This window comes from Narcine bancroftii, chromosome 4, assembly GCF_036971445.1.
Source record: "Narcine bancroftii isolate sNarBan1 chromosome 4, sNarBan1.hap1, whole genome shotgun sequence".
NCBI classification, from domain to species: Eukaryota; Metazoa; Chordata; class Chondrichthyes; order Torpediniformes; family Narcinidae; genus Narcine; species Narcine bancroftii.
Window position 1 is genome coordinate 304,948,581 of NC_091472.1, and position 20,813 is coordinate 304,969,393.

Consider the following 20,813-nt stretch of genomic DNA (forward strand, 5'->3'; position numbering starts at 1 on the left):
CCGCGTTAGTTGTATTACGTTAGAACTTTGACGACATTATTAAGATATACTTGTTTTACATAGACATAAACACACACATTTGAACATTTTGTTAAGATGTGCAACGTGTTAACCCCGTGTTTCTGCTGTATTGTTAGAAAATATGTTTAGATATAAATTTAGAGGGAAACATTACAATGCCAATTCATGCCGTTTTTATGCCAGTCCTCTGTGGAATGTAATGCAAACGTTGTATGTCATTGTTAATTTCCGATGGAATGAGACCATCACTGTTCTGAGAAAGGCAACGTAATATTTATTTATACTATCTTAGGTTAGCAAAGCATCATGGTCTCTCTGAAAAGACATCGATTAACTTAAACGTGTAATTGAACAATTGGCATTTGGACTAAAGAACACAAATAAATGGAAACCATTTAAATTTTGCTACTTTTCCAGCGATTCTGGGCATATTTTCCGCGCGTTTGGGACAATCTGTAGCAAGTTTATTTTAGCGAGGTAATTATGACCTGCGTTAATAGGGAGCAAGACCATCGATTTGAATACTATTTAAAAGATCCACTTACTTCGGCCATGACAAAAGTCAACTCCTTTGTAATTAATGAAGTCTGAGGATACAAGAAAATACAATTTCACCGTAGTTTCTGAATTGCTTCCGATTCTCTGCGGTATTTAATACCTATCACAGATGTGACAATAAATATTATACTGTGTGCAACAGTCAAAATGCTATAAATAAAAGCGGTATGTTCCACTTATCCACGCCGTTTCGTACCTCACTTCTGGTCAATAAGATAACAATAAAACGATGGAGAAAATTTCACGTTTGCTGCCAGGGCAAAATCTCTTCTATGAATCGATGAATGGTCTTTGGATCCAAACAACCGAATATCGTAGGATGATCGACATATACCGTTAGTTTGGCATAATACTTTCCCTCGGTTTTACATTTAAGCCAGTAGATAGTATTATTAAAGTGACACAAGACGGTTTTGTTCTGGATAACCAGGAGAGCACGTTCATTTTAGCGTTGTGATGGAAATGGAATGTTTGCTGGTATAAATTATGAAGCCTGTTTGGAAATCATTGACTTTTTGGATGTGGTAATTAGAAACTATGAAAAAACATGCATATTGATGCACTTTCGATTTATAATTAAAGTTGCTCGTCGTTTTAATCTATTCAGCTTGTAGATTTCTTCAGAATATGGACTCGTGTCCGCTTGAAGTTACCGTTTCTTAAGCAGGCGTGTATTACTGTTGACAGACCTTCCATAATTTCTCCCTTCCTGTTTGTGCAATCTGTTTCTTTTAAATATTATTCACACATAAAACTCTTTAGCAGGTTACCAGCATTCACTATCACAGATACATGGTACATTAGTCAATTAATGGTACAAATATTAACAATGGAAAAGTATTATTGGGAAGACAGTGCAAGCCCATGAAATGAAAGTAGAGTTCACAAATGGCCACAAAGCAAAAGCAGTTTAAGTACAGTAGTTTAATTTCATGTCACTGTCTCAATGTCCCACCAGAAACATTGCGTGTATTCTTCAGAAGTTCTCTCATAACGCGTGGTGCACAGAAGGTGCCATAATTTTGCCATAATTTTGAGTACAGTACTTTTATGCAGGAAGAGACGGGATTAGATAAAGGCCAGAACTGGCTAGACGTCTTAATTACTTTATGGTTTTCTTTGGGTAATTACGGTGTTCTTTGAAATGAACCAATTCAATGTTTATGTCTGTTGGTGACAAATAAAATGCAGACTCTAGTTAAACGGGCGAAGACAATTAATTCTGCCTTGTCACTTAAATCTGGACAAATTTGTAACTATATATGCAAAAAAAAAGCAGTGCAATGTACTCGCTATAAAATAGATTTACATAAAATACTGGTCGGTATATTCAATTAAATAAACATGACGAGGAAACTACAAAGCTTAATTAAAGGAAGGGCTTGTAATGGAAAAAAAATCAGACCCACAAAGATACGTGTAATATGTTTTGTTTGGAAAATGCAAATGAATCACACAAGAATATTGACAACAAATTGTTTAAAGGACGAATCAAAACAAATTTGACGAGAATTAAAATATTTTATTCTCCATCACGTTCCTGCGTGTAATTTTTCATTTTTCCTATTCCGGATACATGATTCCTGACCGCACACGCAAACATTTAGAACGATTCACAAATTCCGAGACGGCCCGAAAACTAGCAAATGGATCATATCCGATGACCCTCTATCACAGCCTCTCGAAGAACATCTTTAGATGTTTCCAGATGTTAATTATCCCTAATAAGGCTCCCTTATGTCTCTCTATTTATTTCTTTGTCTGTATACTGCTCTACACCCACAGCCGCCTTCATTCAATTTTGCAATTTTATATAAAAATAAATGCATTTTCCACCTTATAACACCAATTGAAAACTTGCGGACATTGGTTTTGGACAGCCATATCAGTAAAATATCTACATGAGTCGAAAGTGTTCGGCTCAATGATAACTGAATGAAGTTGCAACCGATCACCTAACTATTTGAACTTCAGTGGCTTCCTTGTAAGTTCCTGGTAATCGACGTCAAAAAAGACAAAGTCGAAGAATCCAGGAGTTTCAAGGACAATTCTGGTTCATTTCACATGGAACGATCGCTGTTATCTACTGAGATCTATGAGACTTTTTTTTTCGTTTCTTCTTCAACGTTTGAATTGATTCTGAAGTGAATTTTTACTAAAAAAAGACTGCTCCACTCAGGTGTAATTCACGCCATTGACCACCGGGAGGCGCCGTCGCTCCATTGTACTAAATTGGAAGCGGAGAAAGGAGATAAACACGTTGAAAGAATAGGTAGTAATTTTTATAAGAATTTTTTAAAATCTGGGAAACAGTTACAATGAACCCCTGATTTTAAGAGAATTTTCTAAATATCTTTCCCCATCACGAGAAAAGGTTAAAATATGAAATACTGGTGAACATTCGCCCACATGAATATTAAAGGGTCGAAATAACTTCATGAAAATGTATTATTGAATCGTTACATTTTCGAAGTTTTCCATATAAAAACATTTTTGAAGAGCAAAACTGACATTTTTGCAACAACGCACACCTGTTGCAAATGGGAGTGATTTCCAATTTCTCACAAGGTGATTGTGTATGCGACCGTCTTTTTTTAATGTTTTTTTTATTTGCTAAAAATTTAAAATGCGAGATTTGAGCAACGAGCTTACACTGTGGACAAATTCGGCGCGGTTGGTATCAGATAACCTGGAGTGTGAGTAGATTAAAAGGAGAGATCCGAATATTTCTTCTTTCTCGGTTTTATTAAATTATGTGAGATAGAAAGAAACCCAGTGCAGGATTGTTGCAATCAATAGCGCGTCGTTCGAGCGGTCGTACTCGTATCCACAAATACTACTTGCTGTAATTTTGTATTTTTTTTACGTGAAATTTACTGTAAAACAAACGCAAATGGAGCCTGTTCCACGATTTTTTAACTCATGGCCTGACGGCAAATGTTTACAATCTTCCCCATAAAATACTGCTTTCAAAAAATGTCGACGTTCCCTCGTATTTTTAAAACATTTACAAGCATTCGGAAGCAGACGTAAATTTTTGAAATAAAATGGAATAAACATATCTCACTCACTGTTTGAACGTTGCACGGTCTTGCCGAGAGGACGAGTCCCCGAATCAACGCCGTTGGGCGCAAAAGAAGGGAATAAAATCTTTTTTTAAAATCTCCGTTTGGAAGTTAATTTGCAAGAAAAGAAATCCTTTCTTAAGATTTTCACAGACAAGTTTAGGGATTTATAACCTTTAAAATATGATGCGTTCTCTTAAAAACGAGCTCAGCAAAATGATGTGATTACGAACAATTATATTCTCCATTTGTTCCTCGCTGGTTATTGGGAAACAATTCGGTAAACCCTATTAATATAAATTCTACTTCCCCGATTTCTTACGCGTCTTTCATTATTATCAGTAGTTTGGCAATCGTTTTCAGGAAGAAAATATTGCAAAGAGTTAAATTCAGATTTATGGTACGCTTTGCAGATTTGAATAGTTTGTAAAAATGAAGAGTTTTAGAGAAATTATCTTCGCGGAATTAAACTTTTCAATTACATTTGCTTGAACCAAGTAACCTGTGTGGTAATCCAGATAATTTTGTTTCAAAAATCACGCAATATGCGCCGGACCAATTATTATGCAGCATATTTCTGGAATACAGATTAAGGTAAATATTTAGGAATCTGGAAACTGGATTACCGGACACTTTAAATCGTGGGCGTAATCAAATGCCCATGGTTTAGGACTCAGTTAAAATTAGGCAAAGTGTTCACTTATGTCCATTTCAATATTTTAACTCGGAAAAGTAATCGAGTTTTGAATTGGGTGTTGCCAGGTATGTGTTTGTTTGTGGAAATAATTGAAAAGGTACAGAAAACGAGTAAGGTTACAGTGGCCCACTAAATATTTAACTTAAAATGACTGGTGTGTTCACTTTGAACAAACGCACAAGGCGTGCGTTGAGGAAGAACTTGAATTCTTCTGGTTAGCAGTAGTGAAGACGTTATTTTCCTGCAACTTTCTGTGGATTGAATCAACCACTGGAGCGTGAGGAACAAAGTTCACCGGTGAATTCAAATTTCCCCAGTTCAAGCACTCTTTTCCATTAAACTTTAAGCGCAGTCGGTTGAATTGGAGAAGGGACGGGGATTGGGCGGGGTGGGGGGGGGGGGGTGGAATTCGGTTCCTTCTTGAGCAGTTTCTGAGCTCGGGTCTGGACGCCTTTCATGTAAGCCTTGTTACTTGATTCGATTGTTCAGGTATTGCTGAAATATCAGCCACAAACTGCAAACTTCGTTCTGCCCTGAAGATCCTAGTTCCTTTACTCAGCAATGACGTCTGCCATGAGTGAAATGATGGAAATTGTATTCACAACCATGATTTTCATTAGCTAGCAATTAACCTCCAAGTTTCAGTCAAGCGAGCAATTATTTTAAAAAAATTCTGAGGTCAGAATAACTCTCTCTTCCCGTTCTTCAAGGCCGCATTGATTCATAGAGTATATCAATGCTATTTGATAACATGGTTTATTTTAAACGGGCATCAATTTTGTGCATCTGTTTCCCATTTAGACCCAATAATTGTTATAACTATGCCGATTCACATCAGTTTATACGTAAACGACAGGTATCCATGCGCCAATGTACCTTTCTCAATAAAATACAGAGAAGATCACATCCGTTACACGTGTATTTATTTATATCCATGTCTATGTGTGTGTGTGTGTTGTGTGCGTCTCTGTGCATTAAAACTAAATAGACAAACAAAATGATCGGCTCATGCAGATTTTTACAGATTTACAGAAACACCCAGCACCAAATAATCCCTCTAGTTCATCCGAACTTTAGCCTTTTAGCTCTCAAGCATCCCCCATCCCCCATTCCCCATTTTTGACTATGTCTTGACCTTGAGACCAGTCTCACCTTGCTGTGTTCTCAAATCTAATTGCTGTGCTGTAACCGGGCCAGCTTCATTTCTCTTCAGCTGAGTGGCGCACGTATTTCATGTTTTCTGTGATGCGGCCCGCCTAATTGTAATGAGAGGGTGCAGAATATATTAATCCGCATGTTATCTTTTTTCCCCGATCTGAATGCCCTCTACTTTTTTTAAAAAATATCATTTCTCAGCACAGACGCGTTGTCCGCCAAGGCGCTAACTGTAAACGGCGGTCGAAGATCTTTTCGGCTGGTTAACAACTGCTCTGCGTTTTCAAAAGGAAGCATTGAAAGCAGCGAGGCAGTGGTGCACCTACAGTATTAGCGAGTATGTTCCACGGGGCATCAGTGCACACTGGACCTGCATTGCCACCATGAACAGTGTGTAGACCGGGTAACCCAATACCATCACTCCAGGACAGCTTAACATTGATTTTGTTTAGATTCATTGGCCATTCTAGAGTCTGCACAGATGAGTTCCTATTTTGTAAATCCATTTTACTCCAAGTACAAGCCAGGAGAAGCCCTCAGCCCCACTTACTACGACTGCCGGTTTCCACAGGACGTGACCAGCAGACACGCTGTGGTCTATGGTCCCAGCAGCGGCGCGAGCTTCCAGCACCCAGCTCAAGTTCAAGAATTTTACCATCATGGGACATCAGCACTTCCTAATACTGGCTTTCAGCAGAATCCTTGTGGAATTACGTGTCATGGTGACCCCTCTAAATTTTACGGATACGATAACTTACAAAGACAGCAAATTTTTACGACACAGCAAGAGGCCGATCTGGTACAATATCCTGACTGTAAATCGTCCGGCAGTAATATTGGCGAAGAACCAGAGCACTTAAATCAGAACTCGTCTCCTACTCAAATGTTTCCCTGGATGAGACCTCAAGGTTGGATATATTAAAATTAGCTTCCATCTCACGTTTTGCTGCTCAGTTCTGCCGCCAAGGTGTTTAATGCTATCTGTAGTAATCGCACTAATAGGGACTGTTTCTTTCTATAGCATTGCCGAGCGAAGTAAAAGTCGTTGTGATTATTATTTCATTTTGTGCATTTTACCAAAACTTTATTGTTTCTTTTTGTGTGTGTTTGTCGTGTTGTTTAGCAGCGCCTGGTAGACGCAGAGGGAGACAAACTTACAGCCGATTCCAAACCCTGGAGCTGGAGAAGGAATTCTTGTTCAATCCGTATCTGACTCGAAAGCGAAGGATCGAAGTCTCTCATGCTCTGGGACTGACTGAGAGACAAGTGAAGATTTGGTTTCAAAACAGGAGAATGAAATGGAAAAAAGAAAACAATAAGGACAAATTCCCAACCTCTCGGAACGACGATGAGGGGGAAGAGGTCAAGAAAGAACAGGAAGAGCCTGAGCAGGACACAACAGAGAAAGAGACCAAGTAACTTTACCCCTTTGGCCTCAGAGAGCAACGTCATTCAGTTTGTGCCAATTCCACTGTTATTCGTGTTGATCAGATTGAATCCTCCACCACACCGATGGTTAGTTTGGTGTAAAACAGTCCACCAGCTTTTGAAGTTCTTTCGAGCCTTAATTCCACATTCTTTCTAATGAGGTCTGTGTACATCATTTTAACCTTTTCGATCAAATCCTGGCAAATACAGTATCAACTGTCATATAGAATTTTGCAGCTCCCTTCAAAAGTGGAAAGTTGCAATATCTCAGAAGTAATAGCCATTTGAATAAAGATTTTATTGCTTTTTAATAGGAGGAAAATATAAATGAAATTGTGATTAATTTAGTTGGTTGATTTTATTTAGAATTGTGATTACACCCAACAACATGAACTGCCTAATAGAATGGATTATTTGGAATGTATTGCGAACACTCTTAATTAATGATAGAGAAAAAAAAACAGTGCACTTGCGATGTGTCTTAATTACTGTGCGTGTAAACTAATTGGTGGTGTATTGCGGCTGGAAATTCTCAACAATTACCTGTCTCCGAAACGCAGTTAATAAACATAAGCAAAAAAAAAAGGTATTCCGCAGCAATAGTCACTTTTTATGATGGTCGAATGTGATTAAATTAATAAATGTTGATTAAATTTAACTGTGTGATTGTTTCATTTTGTGGCCAGTCTCCCAAAGAAAATAAAAGTAACCCGTGCTTCACAGAGAAACATTATAGCTTGATTGAGACAAACAGCCGAGATCGCTAGAGTTCTGTGGCTGCTTCGAGGAGATTAAATCGAATGTATTTGAGTTTTGTTTACTTCTGCGGTCACAAGGTGTCCGTCTGCGACACAACAAGGCTGTTCTGGTCGTTGGACAAAAAAAAATGAAGATGGTATGTTTTTATATGTAGTTATAAAAGTTAATGATGAGAATATTAGATTATCTATGCCTTAAGTTAAATGCCCTTCGAGTGGCCATTGGCTAGTTAAATCACATGCCTGGCTCATGTGTGGCTAAAAGGACGCTTTAACAGTTAGTGTTTTGTGTAAAGCTGCGGTCAACTGTACACCTATATCAGCAAATCTCGTAAAGCCGACAATAAAATCCTAATACTACAAATCACTCGGCAAAGTGAAGACTTCGAGGTTCCAATTTACTCTTCTCCACTTTACAGGCTGGAGGCGCCGACAGAATCTACAGTTGTCGAATAACCTTCCATTTTCCCCATTAGACTTTGCATAAGCAACGATCAACTTTAACAGAATCAGCGATCAAGCTCCATATAAATCCTTAGAAAAGGAATGGACAATTTTTGATGTCCACATTGATGTACAAATTACTATGTCATGGGAAGGCTGAACAAAACGATAAACAGGAAATGGTGCTGAGGAGGGGTAGGATTAACAGACCAATGTTAGGTAACAACTAAATACATTTACACGTTATTAACAGCAGATACTAGAATCCACTGTGATATTGCAGTGATGTTCAGACATGTGTAATCCAATGAACTGATTCAATGCATAATTGGGCGTCATGTCTCACAATTTCCTAATTCTGCCAGGCACGGTTGCCAAATTCACTATTTCAAAATGAGAATTCATAAGAAAACTTTGCTGCAGCATTATTTATATATATTCAATGTTTTTTTTTAAACTAGCTTCATTTTATGTTAAATACATTTGATCTAATTCAAACAATAGCAGTGTGGTTGGTGCCAGTTAACCCAGCAAACAAACGATTTTATTTAAAAAATGTCACTTTCGTAATTGCCTTCTCGAATACGAAATGTTATTTGTACAATTTTAAAGGACCTTATTCAACACTTATTCGGACATTCTAATTACATTTCCCAAATAGTGTGAACACTCGAGCTACCCCAATAGTGTTTCAGATATAACCCTCCTTTCGGAAAGAATCTAGACAATCACCAAATTCCAAACCACATAATGAAATCATTATTTTGCATTTGTTGGTTTTATACATTTGTGTCTCATTTATTGGTCTTCGCTCTATTAGAAGCTCCGACGGGTTGTACAATGGCACTAGATCGGGATCTCGTCGCGATCTTATAAGCTGATAGAAATCTTACTGGAGGAATAAATGATGAAAACGACCAACAGTTTTAAGGAGAAGGTAGAGCCTGCAGGGACTGCGAGTTTTACATGTGTGTGTGTGAAATGTGTAAGCATATAAAACTTTATATATATATATAATACACACGCGCACGCACGCACACACACACACACACACACACACACACACGCACACACACACACACACACACACACACACACACACAGAGCGATATTCAAACATTTGTCCGATATTTAGACATGAATTAAAACAAACCTCTGTAAATCCGTGCAAATGATCCTTTTGGTTCTTCAACCCATCATTATTTTTTAAATGGGTAATTTGCAGAAAATATTCCAGCACATTCTGCCCACAGCCCAACATCCACATCCCACGCCAGAAAAAGGGGTTTTTTTTGGGAATAAGAGGTAATAGAATTTGAAAATTTTAACATTTTAATGTCGCATCGCTGCTCTTGTGTTACGTTTAGTTTCCAGAGGACTTTTGTATATTTTCTCCATAGAATTGTTTTTAACCATTGGCCCAGAGACGATTAGATTATTGACCTTTTACATATCAAACCCCACGGACCATAGACGGCAAGGAAAGGATGGCAAATACCAACCGATGTCTGCTTCTCCCCGAACTAATTTGTTGCGTAACTTTGGTGCATGAATTTGCTGCCGAGCTCTGATGCCTGTAGCAAGGAGAACAATTGCGGAACAAACATTTTACACCTTTCATGAGCGCTAAATATTTATTTATCGAGAGCGCAGCTATATTTAATGAAATTACTTGTGAAATTGTGAATGCCTTTTGTTTTCTCTCCAGCACTGAAAACAGGAGGGGCAGAATGAAATAGGGGGGCTTAAATGTAATCAGATCATTTCACACGCTGAGAACCCACCTCCCCTGTCTCCGTTCTCACCTGTGCAGAACGCACAATGTCACATGAATCATAAGTTGTCACACAGTTTGCATTTCAGGGTTTTGTTTGAATGAAGGCAGGCGCCGTGCATGCAGATTGAACTCAGTGGCCAAACGTGCTTCGTGTTCGCTTGTTTCCTACTCTTAGCTCGGTCAAATCAAAGGGATCGGAAAGCATGTCAAAGCAAAATGGGAAGCCGCCTGATTCATAATTACCAACATTGGGAAATATGAATTAAACCTGCAGGAGTTGTCTACGAAAGAAACATTAGACTTGACGCATTGAAAACCTGAACTAAAAGTGTCCTGGGTTATCGAATTGCAGGGGCTGGTGGTGTGAACTACCCACTGTCGTGAGGGTTATTTCCCTTCGTGTTTACGCGGTGGCTGCACTTCCGCCTCTGTAGTTGGTTAGAATGTTTGTTACAATGTATGTTATACTGTATAACAAATAGCTGTAGCCAAGAACTCGTTAAAGGAAACATGGCGCTTGCAAGCGGTACTTGCGAAATCCGCAAGGAATTGCTGCGAATTCTTTTTTGTTTGAAGTAAATTTACAACTTTGTAATGGACCCTTTTACGAGGGGGTCGGCGCTCCCATTGGCTACTTTTGGTCATGTGAATCAAGCAACTGCGTTCATGGCCTTTTCATGATTTCCCTTGTGAATATTTCACTGCATTCCGCTGCTAACTCGTCTCAACCCGTCTTTTCTGTCGGTATCTCTCCTTGGCTGCTTTTGTCGTGGGTCTTTGGCGCCAGCTGCTTGGGGGGAAAAGAGAGACTTTCCGCTCTCCTCCCGGTGTTCAACCCTTTACTGTTGAACTATGAGGAAGTCATTCGACACATGCTGGGATTCGGCAATCTGATCTCCCTCGCAGACCTGTGACGTCTGCTTCCAGTCTCTCCTTCACCCTTCAGTTCGCTTTGCCTATTTTAAGTTATTTTGATAGTTGAAACGGTACAAATGGAATACAAAATCCACACGATTCCTACTGGGGGGAGGCGCCATGAAACAGGTAAGTCCCTTTGCTCTTGTCCGTTGGGCTATCGCAGATAGATGTGTTGTAATGGGAAGCCACGACGTTGTATTCACTGGTTGAGTTCGAGGCAGCTGGTTGTCAGGTCGAAGGCAAGACTGGTTTTCAAATGGCACTTTCTAACGAGGTCCCGGTGGTCGATTCAGTATAAACGGGGGCCGAGCAGCAGATTAATTAAATATTTATTTTCGGCCACGAAACGGGGAGTCGTGATCCATGCCTATCTTTCTGATGACAGCCTTGCTACAAGACGGCTGACATTTGCATCGAACATCTCCTGTGGCGATTAATCAAGTTGTCTAGTTCATTCAAGACTTTTTGATTTCGTTACTTTTATTAGCGATGGTTGTTGTTTGCCTGCTGACCTACTCCAGTGGTTGTTAGCCTCAGTCTATTTTTGCTGATCTGTGACTTTCCATGGTATTTTCTAGCTTGCAGCCAAGTGTATGAAGGTTGGACACTCTCTGATGTAAAACTGGAGCAATGAGTGATGGATTTGTGTTAATGATCCGAATAAGTCCGCGCGGAAATCACTGGGTTTGGAAATATCAAGAGCTATGGGATTTTGGAACAAACGTTTCGTTATCATTTTAATAATATTTCACCACGTGATAGCAGTGCGCAAATGAGGAGAACTCGACGATCATTTTCCTGCGGTCAACATCAGACACGCTTTCAATATGTTAATGACGAGAGTCATGGCTATTTATACTTGATTTGTCAGTGCAAATAATTTAAGTCTGTTCATTTGGTGAAGTGCAATGCCAATTTGCGATTGTTCATCTAGTTGTGTTGTATTTAAGAAAAGAACTCTTCAATTTGTAAAATATTTCTAAGCAGTTCCAACGTCATGTTCATGACTTCACAATGCAGCGCATGAAATCAAAACAGCGCTATTTTTTAATATTAATTATTAGTTGAAACTGTCTGCTCGGGAAATAACATAGGGCCACAGTGATTGTTAGCAGTAAAGTAACGCGGGTATTTCTGTTCTTATTTCTCAGCCAGTTGTCTGTATTTCCGCTGATGGAATATTCGGAAAGAATTGTTCTTTATTTTGTGTCAGAGATGAAGGAAGAATTTTCTAGCTGCATGCACTTGAAAGTCAATATTATTCGACTATGAACCAATTCATCTTGCTGACACCAAATTATTTCTAGGGAACGAATAAAAAAATAATATATCAACATGACCCATGTATAATTAGATAGATATTAATTTACCGATGGAAACTTGTGTCTGTTTGCAAATGTTAAATTATTAAATGCTCCTTTTCTATCTGTATCTATTGGACAGACGGACAGGGACATTGTGAAACGAAACGCTGGCCACTAAAAAAAACTTAGATCACAGCATATTGCAGGAACCAAATAAGCATTTAAACTAATGAGCCCATTTTAAATTACAAAATAAATACGTAAATACATATGATCGACTTAAGTCATATCTCACAAGAACAAAATGTCAGGATGGCGACCCATATAGTGCACAATATTTAATATTTTGCTTTATGGAGAAAGCAATTTTATTTGCGCCTCAATTGTCAAACAGTGGTTGGCTTTAATAATTTCCTACAACGTGTTTTCCACACAATGTTCGCCACAGGAAAACATTCTCGTGCAACCTCTCTTAATTAAGACCCTGTCCCTCGTTTTGAAAAGTGAACAAATTAAATATTAGCTTAAATTTCTTTCTGGTGAAACTAAATCTGTTTAGCATCGAATAAACGCTGTCCATTTTTAGAATTGCGTTAAAAAAAAAACCTACCTGATGTCTCCTCAAAATTTTCATCTTAATGGAAATTATTTGGTTAAAAATCCGAACAAAAATGTAAATCGTCATTATAAATTTAATTCAGAAGTACATATTTCCAAATTACGCCTCCACAGACTATTTTAAGATGGGGCTGTTTATGTAAGGTTACCCCACCGAAAAGTTCTGAAATTTCTAAATGGTAAATATCGCTATCTCTGAGTGCGTCTGCTATTAGGGCCAATATCCAGAATTCTATTTGGAAGCTTAAATGTGAAGAATTTTGCTCACTATTGTACCTTCAATAGTAGAGCGACAACGTTCAATGGCAATAATCAATTTCAATGAAATTGCAAAAATTCTCTTTTAATTGAAATACTTTCGGTTAACATCTGTGACAAAAGGTCATTTGACTTTCAACAACGTTCACCGCATTTTAATTCATCGTGCCTATTTACATTTAAAAATAACATATACTTATAGACATAAATAACTCCAAATCCGAATCACAAATATGTAATCTCGTACATAACGGTGATTAATCCACTGCTATCGCAGAAATTTGCTCACTCTTTACAGGACTGACAAACGAAATTCCAGATCGCATCTTCTCCGAAATTTATGACAATGGCCAACCCGCTGCAAAACGAAAAATCAACAAAACATTTAGTATGTCGGGCCCGAACAGGTTTCTTTTTTCCAACAGTATGAACGCGACTTACTTATTCAACTGTTTCAAATATTGTAGAGAGCTGGACAATCAGTTTGCATGGCTTTCCCATCTCAAGTTATCTATTTCCATATTTATTTACTGTCGTACTTAGGCTTAGAACTCCTTCAATCTAGGCCCAAATGGTACTTCGGGGAAACTATCATCCTGCAAACATTCTAATAATCGGAGATCTGTGCAAACCTACAGTACAATGGACAGTGTGGCCAGATCCCGATTGTGAATGGTTTTGCAAGATTTTAGGTCCATTTTCTAATGTACCCATTGAAATGTATCAGGCAAATGAACATAAACAACTCAATTTCCCAACTCTGGGACGATCCTGTAAAGACTGCAATTATATTTCCTCACAACCTAGAAATCAAATACCATTTCATCCTAAAATTTGCACGTGTGTTTGAGTTTGCGTGTGTGTGCGCTGGAGAGAGGGGGGGGGGGGGGGGAGAGAAAGAGAGAGAGGGAGAGGGAGGGAGTGGTATTCAGTAGCCAAATAATTTAGTAATGCTATTTCTCTGCGCCCTCATTCATTTACATACGCAGAGCAGGGAGCGCCCAGCAACAGAGAGAGCAACAGATAACTCAGATCCAAATGTGTTAAATATTACTGCTACAAAGGACGGATCTTTGCAAATTATCCAGACAATGCAGTTAGCGTTTTGACATCGTTTCACTGCCTTGATTATTTCTTATGTTCGTGATCAGAATCAACCCTTTAAAATTCGCCAATGAATCAAACAGGAAGAAACAAACCTTGTTTCAAATCATTATATTTATGGATGTCGAAGTCTCCCTGCATATGATTCGATGCGTCTAAATTCGAGTTGCTGTACTCTGACACGATCCCGCCGGAGACAGACGGCGAGACCGAACGTGCAGCCCTTGCAATCTGCGCCATTCGTTCCCCACATTTGTGCATATCGGTTTTGTAATGACCTCGGTGTACATATTGATCAGATCTTGCAACAGGTCAAATTGAAATATTCTGATCGGCTAGATCGTAAATGCGGGGAACGCACCCGTGCAGTTGAATCTCACAATGGAGAAGAAGCGGGTTTCTGCTGAAGTTCTCGGTTATTGCTTCTGTGGTGACTGGCCCCGACTTAACTGGCCGTGAAAGAAAATAATTGTAATTCTTTATTTATTAACTCAATGGCCGATGAAAATAGAGAGCAAATGCTAATCCAGAATCCTAACTTAAATGCGCAAAAGAGAGTAAAAAGGCGGATCACGTGATTGTAAATGAAACTAGAACTACAAACTTTGTGAAGCCGTTTCTCTGTAAAACTATATGACCAGTGAATCAATAGGCTTAGTTCATAACACATCACGAAAATAACACCGTAGTCTTTGTACATTGTGTTTAAACGTGCAATGAATATAAATCTGATATTGGATAGAGGTTTTTTAACCGAACAAAATATTTCCTTGGCGTCTTAACAAATTCTAAACGTCTGGAGTAAAGATTACAATAAGAGTTGCGAAGTTGTAATAATTATTGGGAATATGTAGGATTTTCCCCCTATCGGGCTATGTTTAAGCACCACGTTTTGGGATTAAATATGAGATAAAAACGTGGTGATTCACCACCTTTATTCCAATACACAATATATGATTTGTTCCACAAAACGTGTTGAATTATCTGGACGCAATTTATATTATTGGAATGATCGCATGAAATGTTAAGACCCGCACACTTTTCTAATACATCACCACAGAGAATAATTGTGATGTTCAATGAATGCACGCACTGGTTTTCTGTTGATATAAACGTTTGGCGGGTGTTCTGTACGTCCTCCAATGTATCATTGATAAACTTCATCAAAACAGAACTGTTCATCGTTTATATCCTAAACCGTGAACCATTTGAAAAACTGAAACCATTCCCGAAAAAATTCATCCTTTGAACATTAACGTCTTTCAATTTGGCTTGCAGAATTGAGCCGGACTCTCTTCTTGTTTGACAGAAGGAGGCGCTGTAGGACAAGGCTCGCTAAATCACAGCACGAATTCTCACTGCATGAATTACCCCTAGGGTCAGGCACAAGAATTTACGACTGGTCAACAAAAGCACGTGATCTAAACTTGCGTCCCATATTTGGTTGCATACGTAGGAGGCAGAGAAATGACATGTGCCTTTTATTTCCATATTTCATTATATATCGCGCGTTCTGGTGGCGAATAAACGTCTAAGAACCACAAATCAATCCCCTAAAAGGCAGATGAGTTCCTACTTTTTCAACTCCTTCCCAGGTCGCTACCAAAATGGCCACGATTATCAGTTGCAGAGTTATGGGAATGCCTCGTCTGTGGGAGAGCATTTTAGGGAGTCGACGATGCTCTCCGCCAGGTATGGCTATGATTACACTGGGATAGACCTCAGCATGACTCGTTCCAACTCAAATCTTCGTGGAGATAATGAAAGGTCTACTAACTACACGCAGACAACCAGTAGCACCTTCCACAGTTCTTCTGGTGCGAGAACTAAGTCTCCTGATCCTGCATTCTGCCCAGGATCTTTAATAAGCCCATCAGACAGTTCCATTAAAACGGGGACGACTATCACAGAGCCAAGTCACTCATACCGCGGTGGTCAGGATGCATCACCAGTCACCGATGAGCATCTTAAAGCAACGAACAGCCCCAAACCTGAAAGTGAGCAGCTAGACAAGGACTCAGCACAGCAGATGCAGATATACCCATGGATGAAAAAGCTTCACCTCAGTCAAGGTATGCTCAGTGCCGCCATTCTCCCTTTTGATATAGATTCGAATTTTTGACGAAGTACTTTGAGAAACAACGTGATTTAATAAAATTAAGTGAAGCATGGTATTTCCCAAACTCTAACAATTTGAATGAAATCGGAATATCAGCTGTTGCTTTGAACAGTTGTAGCAATTGTATCAGGATCGACATCATTTTATGCATCAGCGATTTCCCTTGAAAATTAAATTATGTCTATCTTACATATCGAACTTGCTTATTTTGTTTATCAGAAGCTGCATTATTTCCTGTTCTGCACGATTAGGTGCAATAATTAATTTTTAACTTTTTTTAATTTAGAAGGCTTGAGTGGACCGGAAGGAAAACGAACAAGGACAGCTTATACTCGCTATCAAACCCTAGAGCTGGAGAAAGAATTCCATTATAACAGATACCTTACACGGCGCCGGCGGATAGAAATCGCTCACGCCTTGTGCCTGACTGAAAGACAAATTAAAATATGGTTCCAAAACAGGAGAATGAAATGGAAAAAAGATAATAAATTAAAAAGCATCAATATCAGCCCTCCAGGAGGGCCATAGCTGGCTACACCGAACTGGTTCTAATAATATCCTTTACGTGGCAATGAGAGCGGTCGTTTGGTCACATAAAATACTGCGTGGCATACATTTTTGTCGTATGGATTCAACATCTTGTCATCAATACACTAGATATATTAAAATATCTATTTCTAAATTTAGATCAGAAGTGAGAACAATAACGAGGTCTGTCGGCGTAATGTAGCCAAACGAACCGTGTACCTCTGAGGGCAGAATGAAGTGTTCATGTGACTGGTTGCTTCGTTAAAACAGTAATTTGATCACGTTTTGTAAAGTTAGATAAATATTGTTCTTTCATCTTTTTATTTACATCAAAAATGTTTTGTTTTGATTAATGCTGGGAATCGTTGCTGTGATTCCCCCAGGTATATCTTGTTCTGTATATTCTGTACATACATGATGTTTAAATGTCTGACTTTGTGCTATAAAATGACATAAATGATGTTTTGGCAACAACATTGAAATAAATCCAGTTTTACCAATAAAAAAAAATCACCTTGTGTTTTTAGCTCCAATGCATGCGCAGAAGTGTTGGCAATCGGCCACTTGTTAAAGAACCAATGCGACCTTACTGTCTCACTTTGCTTCTATTTACTCGACACTAAAGTTTCTCTAGTTTTATAAAAAGATTATGAAACTACTTGCTTCGAATGTTTTTTTTTATTATCTCATGTTGTTCTTGGTTTAAAAAAAAACTGCTGGCCGAACTGACATCTTTCAACATTTTATTTTTAAAAAGAGAACACATCTTCGTCCAGAAACTTCAGCATCGAGATTCCAGACGTGTTCATTGACATAAGACAATTTGATAATCTGATATCCTCTGGTGAAACTATGCAATTTTTACATTTATGTCTATTAATAGTAGATCATTTGGAAAAAAAAAAATATTATGTATCCATTCGTGAGACTTTTCTGTCAGAGCTTTGGAAATTAAGGAGTTCTCCATTAGTTTCCATTGCGCGGAATTATTCAGCAGGAGAAACTGAATTGGGGGTTTTAAACTGTATTTATCTTTAAAGCAGGATGAAATAATGGATGATTGAAGCCATCGAAATAACTAAAACTAAGTCACAGGAAACGCTTAATGTTCAAAAGGAAATCTTGCTTGTAATTGACTTAATTATATTTCACAAGTTATCCGTCACGGATACACACAGTGGACTGAAACTTACCAAATCTAATAGATCGCCGTGGCTGCTTGGGAAACGCCCAAATTGCGTTTAAAGTACAGAAAACTTATTCACCGAGGCAAGCGTCCTCTGGGTACTCAGATATTAAGCTTTATATTTCTGAGAACATTTCAATGAACATGACGGTCTTTAGTGAATAAAAGTTTTAAAGTTTAAGGGTTATTTATATGGACGCCACAGAGCCAGGTCCTGACTGGTTGTACATGGACACGTGACGCCATTAAACTTTGTTTTATGGCTAGGGGAGTTGACAAGCCAAAATATAATTCACATCATATATTAGGTTAAGAGCAGACAAGTGCAGATGGTTAGTGTTTTCGAGAAGGTCTGTGGAAAGTGACACCAAGAAGCTAGCTGTCCTGTTCCGCCGCTATGCATCGGAAGTGTCCAAGTGGCTTCTACCTTTGCGTTGGAAAAGCAGCAAGTAAGTTCTTCCCATTCGCGACCAAGGCTGGAGTACGCGTGACACCTGATGTCATTCGAGACTCTTAGGCGCATGTTCTGTTTCTTAGCTAGCTAAAAATATATTCCAACGTGAGTTCAATTTCAACAGCCATCTGCAATGATGGGCGTACATAATGAATAAATGAAATTAATATTGCCAAAAATAAATAAATAAACAGGTATTGCCCACTTTAATCAATATTAATTGAAATTATAAATTGAGGTGTGAAGTTTGTCACGATTGGTTAAAATAGAAACAAAAATAAATATCGTATACGTGTAAGCATGAGTGGAGTTCCTTACAAAATGAGAGGTACTGAATAACGCGCTTTCCAAATTGTATTATAATAACAAATATTCCATGCTTTCTAAATGTTCGAATTTTTAAAAAAAAATCTTGATGAGATCATGTTGTGCACCGAATACCAAATACCTCCTTTTTGTCCAAGAGACTGTCTAAAATAAAAAGACCAGGGAGAAAGACACTATTTTAATGCAATTCTGCACCTTGCACAATCACATTTCCGTAGCCTTATTGAGCCCCATATTAATTTGCTGCGGTTGTATAACATTGTTAAATAATCTCCTCAGTTAGAGCTGCCGATGTTTTATTCACTGTCCCGAGGGTTTTGTAATCGATCACATTCGTTGCAATTTGCATAATAAACATAAAACAACTACGAACAAGATGCTGCTTCGGGCAGAGCGAGTTTTCATTTACCGCAATGATGTTTTGAAAAGAAATATCATATCAGCTCAAAGTGTTGCAAGAGGTTTCTCTGCAACCAGTGAAATAATATTTGATTTTCTATTCACTGAACATTGTAATGCAATGGCAAATTAACAACTTATTTGCTGCTCCACTTTGTCATTAATTATGAATTTCTTAAATGTCAAAAGGTAGAAACCCATAACAACAAAATAAGGAGAGGAGGACGAAATCATAAACTATGTAAACCCGGAATCCACATGAACAAAGAGTGAATACTCGCACCAATAAATAAATAAAACAATATGAAGAAATCATACTGAACACGCACAACTCGAGAAGCAATGCGCTGTAAATAATCTGATGTCTTTTTAAGTCTGGGGCGTTCGTATTTTTAAATCACCTTTAGTTGAATAGAAAACCCTCAAACTTTAACAAATGACTGAATTGAAGATTTTAAAATTATTTTTGAAGCTAATGAAGGGAAACATCAAAACCGAGACAAAACTGCATCTAAGTGCTCAACATCACTTGCACTGACAAAATCAGGATTAGAACACAACGAGAAAATATTGAGAAGCAGGGCGAAAAGGTTTTTGGGGAGAATTATAGCGGAAAGGTGATTATGTTTTATTATTCCGCGTATAAATCAATATTTTATTCACATATAACTCCCCCCCCCCCCCCCTCTCCAGACAAAATTTAGGCGAATCGACTCGGTAATTGGAGAGAGATTAGAAAGAATAACCAGACAATGTTAATAATTACAATAAATCTAAATGAAAAGATGGAATAGCTCTTGGTGTGAAATGTAAACGATGCTGCGCTTTCTGTGGGTTGAACTGAAGGGGGAAATTGACATGATCAGATCAGCCCAAAACACGAACGGTCGACTTTCTACTCTAATTTCTGCACAAAAAAGCGCAGACTCCTGACTCCATTTATATGGTAGATCTCTGGAAAGTTCTGACTTTGAAAGTAAAATGCCCACTTTATAAACAGTAAAATAATGTTTCTGCTACTTTCATATTAATTGGGATTAAAAATCTACCTGTGCTCCTGTATTGTATTGACTGTTGGATTGCACGATTCACTAAGCACAAATTGTTTTTTTTTTAATTATTGCAGACCTAATGGAATGGAGGAAACGCGGCAGTAAGTCGCAATTAATTATTTCTGAATAATGTGGCAAAAGGCTGGAAAGGATGATTGTTTTGAATATACGATTTGTGGGAAATGAACGTGTTGTTTCAATATTGTGAGTCTGAAACGACTGGCAACTGGATTCTGAAGTCATTCCTGTCATAATTGTTCTAATTTATATAAAGCTATTTGAGGCATTGTATTTCCTGAAAGGGACAGGGTTGTTATTCGTACATTGTAGTTTAAAACATGATTATGTTTAACTCCAGTTATCTTTGACAGTACCAAAACAGATTGGGTTGGTTTGTTATTATGAATCGACGATGCTGCACAGCGCCTCCCAGTGCAAGACTGCATTTGTAAAAGGTCATTTGGAGGAAAGTTATTGTTCCGGTTTCAACATCTGCAAAAACCATTTGGCAAATGATGTGGTAATAATTATAGTAGATGTTTAATGTTCAGGCTTAATGAGCTAACAGAGGCGTGTGGGCAGAATAAAATGTTAAAGCTCCCCAGATATCCTAGTCATTGTGTACTCGTAGGCCAAACATCAA

At 38.3% G+C, this 20,813-nt stretch overlaps 3 protein-coding genes across 4 annotated transcripts in view; all 3 read left to right on the forward strand.

Annotated features, from left to right (window-relative positions):
- Positions 1-5,727: 5,727 nt before the first annotated feature.
- Positions 5,728-7,541, forward strand: LOC138762201 (homeobox protein Hox-D8). 2 transcript variants are annotated; one of them, XM_069935799.1, is made up of 2 exons: positions 5,728-6,404; positions 6,620-7,541. In XM_069935799.1, exons 1-2 carry the CDS (start codon positions 5,978-5,980, stop codon positions 6,913-6,915), a joined length of 723 nt encoding a protein of 240 aa, XP_069791900.1. In that variant the 5' UTR covers positions 5,728-5,977; the 3' UTR covers positions 6,916-7,541. The 2 variants fall into 2 exon arrangements, with proteins under 2 accessions (XP_069791900.1, XP_069791901.1); XM_069935800.1 differs by having other exon boundaries at positions 6,623-7,541.
- Positions 7,542-10,876: 3,335 nt separating this feature from the next.
- hoxd3a (homeobox D3a) overlaps positions 10,877-20,813 on the forward strand; it is a 35,135-nt gene continuing 25,198 nt past the window's right edge. Inside the window, exon 1 of the mRNA XM_069935802.1 lies at positions 10,877-10,947. The gene's annotated coding sequence lies outside the window, so the exon portion shown is untranslated. The remainder of the gene's footprint in view (positions 10,948-20,813) is intronic.
- LOC138762203 (homeobox protein Hox-D5) lies at positions 15,633-17,215 on the forward strand. Its single transcript, XM_069935803.1, has 2 exons — positions 15,633-16,177; positions 16,511-17,215. Exons 1-2 carry the CDS (start codon positions 15,670-15,672, stop codon positions 16,750-16,752), a joined length of 750 nt encoding a protein of 249 aa, XP_069791904.1. The 5' UTR covers positions 15,633-15,669; the 3' UTR covers positions 16,753-17,215.